Source organism: Buceros rhinoceros, unplaced genomic scaffold (genome assembly GCF_000710305.1).
Source record: "Buceros rhinoceros silvestris isolate BGI_N320 unplaced genomic scaffold, ASM71030v1 scaffold18508, whole genome shotgun sequence".
Taxonomy (NCBI): domain Eukaryota; kingdom Metazoa; phylum Chordata; class Aves; order Bucerotiformes; family Bucerotidae; genus Buceros; species Buceros rhinoceros.
Genome location: NW_010427631.1, coordinates 32,156 through 41,690, shown reverse-complemented (window position 1 = coordinate 41,690; position 9,535 = coordinate 32,156). Strand labels below are relative to the sequence as shown.

The following is a 9,535-nucleotide window of genomic DNA, read 5'->3' as shown; positions in this document are numbered from 1 at the left end:
CACCCACCTTGGCAGCATGTGGGGAAAACCCTGGAATGGTCTAGCACTGTACTCTGCCTGCAGTGTGTCTAACACCAATACTGCTTTTCCCCTCTTTCTTACACTAGTGTTGGGACTTCCACCAATGCCCTTCCCCTCCCCCCACCACCCCCGCCCCCAATGTTTGTGTTAAACTTAATTACATAAGCTTTACTCAAAGGCTATATTTTAGGGGTTTTAGTATCTTTAACAGCTACTCAGTCATTCACACCTTCATTTTAATAAATGCATGCTAAAAATGCAAGTGGCTATGTTTTATTCTTTTGATTGTGCTTCTGGATCGCTAATCCCCAGGTGCAATCAGAACTACACCGTATCTTGGGGTGTCCTCTTTTTGTAAAGTTCAGCCTAACTTGCCTGTTTTACTAAAGTGCACTTCTAAGGACACAAGTTTCTTTTCCTTATATTGAAAACATAGATGTCTTCACTGCGGAAGAAAAGAGTTTTCCTGCTGTTCTGTTTTAGATAAAAGCCTGGGCCAGAAAGTTCAGATCAGTTCTCAACTTCCCATTTTCTTTAAGAGCTTCTCAGCTCCATGTGTCAGAAGGGTCAGTTACTTCACATGCAAGAAAGGCACCAAGGGTAGAAGTTAGATCGCCCAGAGGAAAGAAACTCAAGACTTTGTAAGGAGCTCCTTCACAGATGTAAATAAAAGGACTTTGGCTTTTTCAGAGTAAGATCCATAATCATTAACTCATTGACTTAGAAAAACTGTTTTGATTTCAGAAACTCGGTAGGAAGGTAAGGAGTTCTACTGTGACTGAAAATGAAGTAAATGAAGCTCATCTCCAGCAGGAGTACTGAGAACCAGCAGACAAAGGCTTTTCTAGTGAAGATGTCCCAGGTAAAATCTTGTGAAGCCCGGCACACATTTTGATCTTGATGACTTCTCAGCTTCATCCTCAGTCCTCCAGAGTTTTAAGGATTCTCCAGAACAAAAAGGTGGGATATGCAATTTATATTTCTTTTTATGCACTGAAGAAACCAAGCTCTGTGTTCAGCTTCATGGAGTGCCATTTCCTGGATGGCTATGACATGACATCAGAAATCTGAACCCACAGGAATGCTCCAGGCATCAGTAGCCAGATGTGTTGCACAAAGAGAAAATCAGGGTGGGGTGAGGGTGGGAAGAGAGGAGGGTAGCCTCCTCAGTCTTTGGCAGGAAAAAGAAGGATCAGTGCTGTGAATGGATACTCAGCCAGCGAGGGAGGGAATTGGAGAGAGAGGCTTTGTTTCCCTCTTAATGCAGGGTCATCTCTGTGCTGGGACAGGAGAGTGAGCAAGAGTGCGGTTACTGACTGCCCGCCCAGCCCTTTTGATCCCGAGGGGAGAGAGGTGCTCTGTCGTGGCGGGGGGAAAAGAAACAAGGATGGACTTAGAACAGGACAAATGAGAGGAGATAGGATGAAGGGTACTGGAGAGGTGGGGTGCGGATCGTTCCCCAAATGCAGTAAGTTGTTTTGAGTGACTAAGTAGTCCAGGAGAGATCATGTGGGAAGCTGGTGCAGACCAGAACTACGCTCTCACCTTGATTTGCTTCATAAAAGCATGCCCTGTAGAATGCAGGCTCAAATTGAAGTGATCTCTTCAGATTTGTCATTTTGTTTTTAACATAGAAGCAGCTTCTCAGGTTTAGGTTGGGTAGTGTGTGAATAGACATAAATGCTTCTTTAACACCAGACATAATTTTAGGCTGCGTAACAGTTACAGAGGAGACAATTCATGGCACAAAGGTCAGTAGTGTTAATTTCTTTTTTGTCTATACAGGGGGACTAAGATTGGAAGTGTTGATGTATGTTAGAAGTTCCCTTCACAGCCCAACTGAACCACAAGCGATGTAACCCTTTACTCTGTGCTGCTCAGAACTACATGTCTGTTTAGCTGCGCAGAGAGCAGCAACAGTGTTTTACTGTTTCAGCTGACAGCAGCAGGAAAAGCAATCTGGTTCCTTTCTTAATTGCCTCAGCAAATGACAACATTGCTGAAGGTTTAATCACCTGCTTGTCAAGGATTGGTACAGTCAGGTAGACAAACTGGAACGGCTAGTATAGCAGAGCTGAGAGCTGTAGTTCTGACGACCAGGCGAATCGCTACTTCCTCCGCCTCCCTTTCCCTGTAGCTAGTGCAGATGGCGTTATTTGTCCTTCCAAGAAATTCCTCTTGTTTATCAGTGTTTTGAGATCACTCCTGTGAAAACTATCCCAACTCTCCCTGTTACCGTCTCCAGCCTCATACTAGAATTGTTGCTGGCTGTAACTGCAGCTGAAACCAAAAGGAAATGAGTTGTCTCCGTGCTTGCTTCAGACACAGAGGTCCTCATGCAGACACAGAAGCTACGAAAAGGCAAAGCTCTGGTCAGGAGCACGAGATTATTGAATTACAAGAAGATAACATGGAAGAAAGTGAGGCTGATCATGACAAGCCTCTAAAGGGTCAAACAAGAAAGGTAGGAATTTCACTTTCTCATTTGATGCTTGCTGTTGGGGAAAATGCCACACAGCTAGAGAAATGGCACTTTACAGGAATATCTTGTAAGGATGGTTTAATTTGTTTTTTAAGGGAGAGGGAAAGTAAAGGCTGAAAAACTGTTAAACATATTCTTTTCTTCTTCTTCTCAATGTAGTATATTGAAGAGGGATTTTAAATTTTTTTATTTTTTACGCTTGGCTTTGTTTACATTTACGTTTGTTGACTTTAACTTGGAAATGAAGATGTAATTTGTACTCTGAGTTTTGCTTTCTTTTTTCGAATCAGTGGGATTGCGCTCAAAACCAGAAAGGAAAGAATTAGAAAATTAAAAACAGGCTTTCTTTCAGAACAAATTAACCAGAAAACCATCCTGCCTAACAAGAATAGGATGTCCTGCCACAGATCAAGCTGGATTTTCTCTCTTTTTGTCTGACTAATTTACAGTTGCTAACAACTATGAACTAGTGTGAATAGAGTGCCCCAAAGCCTCAGTTAAGAACAGCATGTGAGTCCTGAGGGCGGTAGCTCCCAGTGTTTCAGTTAAAGCTATGGAACAGGCTAAAGCTGGCAGGGGAGTAATATACACTTACAGGTGACTGTTGTACAAGGAATTTTCATTACTTGCTCAAGAGCAGAGGGAATACCATGGCAGAGCTAAGAAGTCTCCCTTTTTTCTGTAGGAATGGCCCTCCTGAGAACTCACCCTTATCAGTCATGCCACCCCTACTTTCCTGCTCCTGGTAGAGCAACAGCAACTGCTTCCTCACGCGAGCCCCACTGATCAACCCTGTGGGATGATTCATTCCACTGGCTGGGCAAAAATCCCATTTACTCTACTATATCAGGAACCAGCAACTTCTCCTCTGGTCTGGTGAACTGAATCAGTTTGCTGCAAGGTCAGACAAATTCTAGGGAGGTGCAAAGGGGAACTGGAGAGGGTGGAGCAGAGGCGGGGTGAGCGAGATCCACTTTGCTGTCTTGAGAAACTTGACCCTTGATTTTCTGTTTTAGCCCTCCCTTCCCAGAACTGAGTTTCTGTTTTGACTCTGTTTCTGCTGATTCTGGCCATTGGCTTCCTATCCTAAGGGGATTGCTGGAAAATTATCATGCTCTGCTTCCTGCTCAGGTGACAGGTTAATCAGAAGAACTGCCCTACCCACCAGGGAGAGACTTCCTCCGCTGCTACTCCCTTCTGGCAGTCTTGTGATGTATATGGGCAATGTCCAGGGCTGAATGTTTGCTTGAGATTAAGCCAGTTTGCTATGCATGATTAAGAATTACACTTTCGTGATGGTCTAAATATGTGGCTCAATCGAAACTTGGGCTCGAGAGCTGTCTGTCTCAACTGATATTACTATGGCAGACCTCATAGTTGCACTCTAGGCAGTAGTTACTGCCTTTTTCTTTCTCAGATACAAACCAATATGCTAGTGTCAAGTATTAAACTGAAGCTTCATTCTAATACATTTTAAAAATCTAATAAAAAATAAATGTGTAAACATGGCCACACCTGAAAGCATGCTGTAAGAAAAACCTTATTCAGCCTTTACCCTTTGTTCTTGACCAAAGCAAAGTTGTACATGCAGGGGTGTCTGCAGAGAGTGCTTTCCCTGTTTCTGCCCCCACTACTGGAGAAGTGGCTCTTGTAAGATCTTTCGATGTGTGACTGTTTTCTCTCCCTGTTCATCTGCCACTCCCAAAGAAGCTTTGAGCCAGCTGGTGGACGTCAGTTAAATTCAGTGAAAGGCTTTCTATTACACTGGGTTCTTAGGAAGTTCAAAAAGTAAAGGAAGATAACCTGGGTTAGTGCCTCCGGCCAGCAGCTGGTTCCTGCCAACCTGCATGTGCGTGGCCCAGACAACCTATAGCACGTACTTTTCCTTGCCTGGTGCTGATATCAACAGGGACGTGGAGTTTACAGCTGGGTTTATGGTGGATGGGGACGAGGAGGAATTAAAAAGGCAGCATGGTCTACTTATAAATTCTTGCCTGCCCTTCAGTCTTCTGGCTGTGGAACAAAGCTGTTGGAGCTTTGTGTTTCACTATATCGCCTAAGCATTGGGTTTTTTAATATTCGTACTGCTGTGGTAACTAATTAAAAGACTAATTTACACTATGGTCTTAAATCTTATTAAAAGTTAAATGAAAGGCAAGTATTGTTCTTTCCTATGTGAATGTACATGCATGCACAATTGCTTTGAAGATAATTTCCTTGTGATCTCCTAGAACAGGTGAGGTTCATAATAAACTTTTTGTTAAATGTACTCAATAGTCTTCAAGTTTCCAATCTTCTGAAGAAAAGGGGAGTCAGCTGTAGAAGTCTCAGTTATTTATAGTGTATTTTAATGCAGTCGTATCTAATGAATAGCAGTCCACTTGCTTTGGGTGCTGCTACCCAGGAGCCATGCTGACTGATATCATCAACATTGCAGAGGCGAATGATTCTGGAAATTCTCCCACAGACCCCTTTTTGTGGTTGAGAGAGATGTCAAACGTTTAAAGGACAGCATGTGGAACATTGATGTAGTATACAAAAAAAATTGGAGGCTATGAAAGCATCTTTGTAGAACCTTGGCTTTATGGAAAATTCAGGAGTTGGAAATTCTGCACACATGGGGACTGATACATCCCTCTTTCAAGTAACAGCCGCTGAATGTTCTTTGCCTTCTGTGGGTCTACGCTCCCACCTGCAGCAGTAGTTAAGAGTGGGAACCTCTGGTGTAGGGCATTGCTTACCAATAAGGCTCTCCCATCTATATAGGTTTTTTTGTTTCTAAATGTTTCTAAATGTTCTTTTGTTTCTAAAAGTTGAGATACTCTTCAATATTTTTCCTGGCTTATTATTTCATTAATCAATATGCCTTTTCTTTTCATAACTAGGAGAGAGATCACTGGAAGTCATGCAGGAATGTAGTTTTCTGGAAGTGTAAGTTATGGATGGTTATAACTACAATTTTTTTAGTACTCTTCCTGGTCATTCTCATCAGCATATTTCTTTATTCTAGTAAGTATATCACTCTTGGTTCATCCTCTAATACAGACGTATAATGTGTGCGGTCTCATATAACACAAATTGAACAGCAGCATCCTTTAAACTCCTCCTATAAACTGCTGAAGGGACTGGGATGCCAGCTGCAGAGGGTGATGTGTTAAGTGCTGGATGTGAATGCCTTTATTTTAGCAGGCAGAAACCAACTCATAACCTTATCAGATGGCAATCCCAGTTTGTAGCTAAGTGAGAAAATGTTATAAGAACAGAGTCGGGGATGAGTGCAACGGATCATTTATGTCCCCTTGTGTGGTGTCAGTGCCTGTCAGGCTCACAAAGCAACTGACTTTTGCTAATGGGGGTAGGTGATTGACCTCCATGTGCTGTCACTTTTCTTCAGTTGACTTGTGCTTTCTTTCTGTCACTCTCAGTCAGTCATTACCTAGGAAATTTGTGAAAAAGCCACCCTGGAGCAAGACAAAAGTTTTTTTTTTTTTTCAATTCTTCTGTTAACTGGAACTTTTTCCTCCTCCTTCTATCTCCTTTTGAATACTAGATGTTTACACAGATGAGGATGACTATTGGGATCCTAATGCAATACTAAATAGTGAAAATTTTCGCAATTTTTCGGGAACATTGGAGTTAATATGTGGTCTCCCACACCTTTTCTCTGAAGACATTACTAAGAGGGTACGTGTTGATGTGGTTGTCGGCAAAGCTGATTCTGCTTGTAACATAGATTCAGTGTTTTCTCTTTTAAGAAGTTTCTGTTTCTGTGTAGCAACATCTGCAAGTCCACAAAAAAATTCTCTGTTGTACTTTTTCTAATACAACTTTAAGTCCTGATCTAGAAAAAAAGAATTGTCTGCTTTTAAAGCACACAAGCAGTTTCTACTGATTAAAAAAACAAAAACAAAGGGCCTGATTTCCCAAGTTTGAGTAATGATTAGAACATAGTCTTCACCTTTTTTAGAATCCTCGAATAATATAGGTTAGAAGGGGCTTGTGAATGTCATCTAAACCCAGTGCTGGCCACAAATCCTGTGTGCTGCCTTCTTCTATAAGTACATGATGACAGCCTGGGTTTATAACTGCCATTTCCGTTGAGCTATCACAGCCCTGAGTTACAGCTGAAATAAGCTCAACAGGTGTGGCAGTGCTGATTTAGACTTACTGTGGAAAGGAGGTCTTCGTAGAGACACCCTTCCTCTACTAAGTAAGAGTAGAAGGGCTTTTTGGTACTAACAAAAAGTCAAGTCAAAAGACACAAATTGCACATGGTAACATGAGCGCATACTTGTAGTTCATCCTGAAAGCCCCCATTGTGTTAAGGTAATATAGTAGTCACTCAAACACACAGACTAACTTGTCTGTCAAGCTTAAAGGGATTTTCCAGGGCAGATATTTGCTGATATTTGACCTTCAGCACCTGTGTTTATGTCCATTAAAACACCTTGTAAGAATTATTCCTGTACTTCCTTTTATGGGAAAAAGAGAGAGTGAATGGAGAAAATATTTTTTTCTTTTCTTTTTTCTCTCCAAGTTAACAGATGTCTACAGTTCATCTCCAGCTCTAGGACGATACTTTAGGTCAGCTCAGGTGGTTTATTTCAGGTAAGCAATTTCTATAACCAAAATTATCTGAAAATTCCAGGCTTTTGCTGAGACGTATCTGCCTATGGAAATATGCACAACATTTAAATCTGTGAAAAATAGGTTGTTTGGGGAAAAGTTACATACATAGGTAAAGATATCTGTCAAAGGATCCTCTTTAAATGTTTAAATGTCAGGTGCTGCTAATAGGGACAAGTGGGACTGGAAAGATCAGTGTGGTCCTGCCATGGAGAGATAGCAGAGAAGCAAGGGAAGGTGGTCAGAGAGCTTTCCCACAGACTTCTGAAAAAACACTGATACAAAATGGATTAGAAAGACAGGAGAAAATCAAGGGAAGTAGATTTGAAAAGTCCCAAGGCCCTTAAGAGAGCAAGGACAGAGGAAGAGCTCTCTTGGGCTGCAGCAAGTGGCAGTTCTGAGGGCACTGAGGGAATGGGCTCCCCTGCCTGGCCGTCTTGGTCATGCTATCTCTATTCAATGGATAAGCTATAGCTCGTCAGTCTTATGGGTAAGAATCGTGATTTAGACCACCAAGTACAAAGCTGTAGTTCTGCATACATATTGACTAACTGATCTCTCATTCTCTCTCTCTGTCCCCTCTGCCTTTGTCTCTCTCTCTCTCTGTGTCTCTCTGCATTCTATGTGTCTCCTTCTCCTCCAACCAACTACCCTTCTGATGTTTAAAATTCTGTGAGTACAAAATGTAACTGTTGAATTGTAGTCAGTAGATTTGATAGACCACAAAAAATTACATCTCCAGAGATGGACTCCAGTTCAGTGGTTTACGTAACCCACTCCAGAGCAGAGTTAGCAGCACAGCTGGGTGGCCCCAGGTACTGCTAGCAGTAGAACAAACCTTTCTGCAGGTTCTCAGCTAACCTATGCATGAGATAATGCAACACTTCTTCTTATTGTTATGTACATGTGAAGCATGGGTGCTGAAAACCTCACCCCTTTAGGACACAGTCCTTTTGTGTCTGTGAAGGCATGTCTCAGGTTGGCCCCAGGTATGTGCCCAGTTTCTGTTAACATCAAGGGCTGTTCTGAGATGGGATTGGGATGAGAAAGCTGGAATCTTTGATGGCAGATTTTTTATAATGCTTTTCTTTGGAACAAGTTTTTTAAAAAATCCATGCCAACATTGATATGAAAAGAAGTCTTCTCACCAAAAAAACGAGGTGCAGCTTAAAGGCATACATACTTTGTTTGTTTTTCAGTAATGAAAGCTCCACTGTATTTTATCAGCTAGAGTTTTCTGTACCACCATCAACAGAGGGTTTTGTGGAAAACACAATGAACCCAGACTTTATAAGGAACATTTTACGTCAAAATATTTATGATGAAGACGATACTTTTAATTCCGGGACATCCGAATGTAATGGGTTAAGGCTTGACCCAACGTCTCTCACATTAACATGTAAGTGCTGTACATTAAAGAGTTTCTTAAAGAGCAGAAGTATTTACTTGGAAGGAGAAAAATCTTTCTGGAAAGATGTTGAGATATATTAGTAAATATATTTTGTACAAGAGTGTTAAGAAAATTGTAAAATATTCAATTTTCAAGGAAGTTTTGCTTATAACCTAAGATTCACTGTCTGGTCCTCTGATGAGAAAGCGAGTAGTGATGAGACTGGTTAGCTACAGAATCCAACAAAATATTTTGGATCTCCTGTTGCATTCTGTGCGTACAAAGAAAATCTCCTCATATGTGTATGTACCATAATAGGAAGCCAAATAATTAAAAATGTTTCTCCTCATAGTGTATTTATAGTTGAATGCTTGTAAAATAAATTTTAATCCAAGTAAAACAGGATAAGTAATTTGGGAGTGAACTTCTGGTTCTTTCACAGTCAAGGATGAAAAAGCCTCCCGAATTTTGTCTTTTCAGAGGTTTTTTTAAAAACTTATTTGGACAGCGATATGTCTTAAAGGAACCAAATATTCAGTCTTCTAGGCTTTCTAGGTAGTGATTACAACGAGTACCGGTGACTAGGTAGTGATTCCAGTGGATTTAGGTCTGTCATGATTGAAATGTCAGTATAGAAGTCCTATGAGCTTTGTAGTTTTACTGAAAACAAGGAGCATGGAGCTGCTTCCCTCCCATCAACAATTTACTGAGTCATACCTATATACTTTCAGAATAATGCTACTCTAACACATCACAATAGAGTGTATGTAAGTAAGATTTGTGATTAGCTCATTGACTTTTTACTTGGTGCTCTTATCAAGGCACATGAGAACAATAAGTCATGAGTTCAGATTCTCAGTATTGTTCCTTATACATTGACTGAATTCATAGAAAAAGCAGTCTAAAAGGGACAGAAAAGAATATGCTGAAATATCCAACTAAATTTTTATTTTAATGTTAATAATGTACTGTTTTAACTTTCAGAGAAATGATGGAAAGACTCCTCATCTTCCTCT

General features: G+C 40.9%; 1 protein-coding gene across 1 annotated transcript; it reads left to right on the top strand.

Moving 5' to 3' along the window:
- The first annotated feature begins 2,317 nt into the window (after positions 1-2,317).
- Positions 2,318-8,620, top strand: LOC104498586 (chromosome unknown open reading frame, human C3orf52). The gene is made up of 5 exons (XM_010141984.1): positions 2,318-2,485; positions 5,389-5,512; positions 6,054-6,187; positions 7,041-7,111; positions 8,329-8,620. Exons 1-5 carry the CDS (start codon positions 2,318-2,320, stop codon positions 8,618-8,620), a joined length of 789 nt encoding a protein of 262 aa, XP_010140286.1.
- Positions 8,621-9,535: the final 915 nt, after the last annotated feature.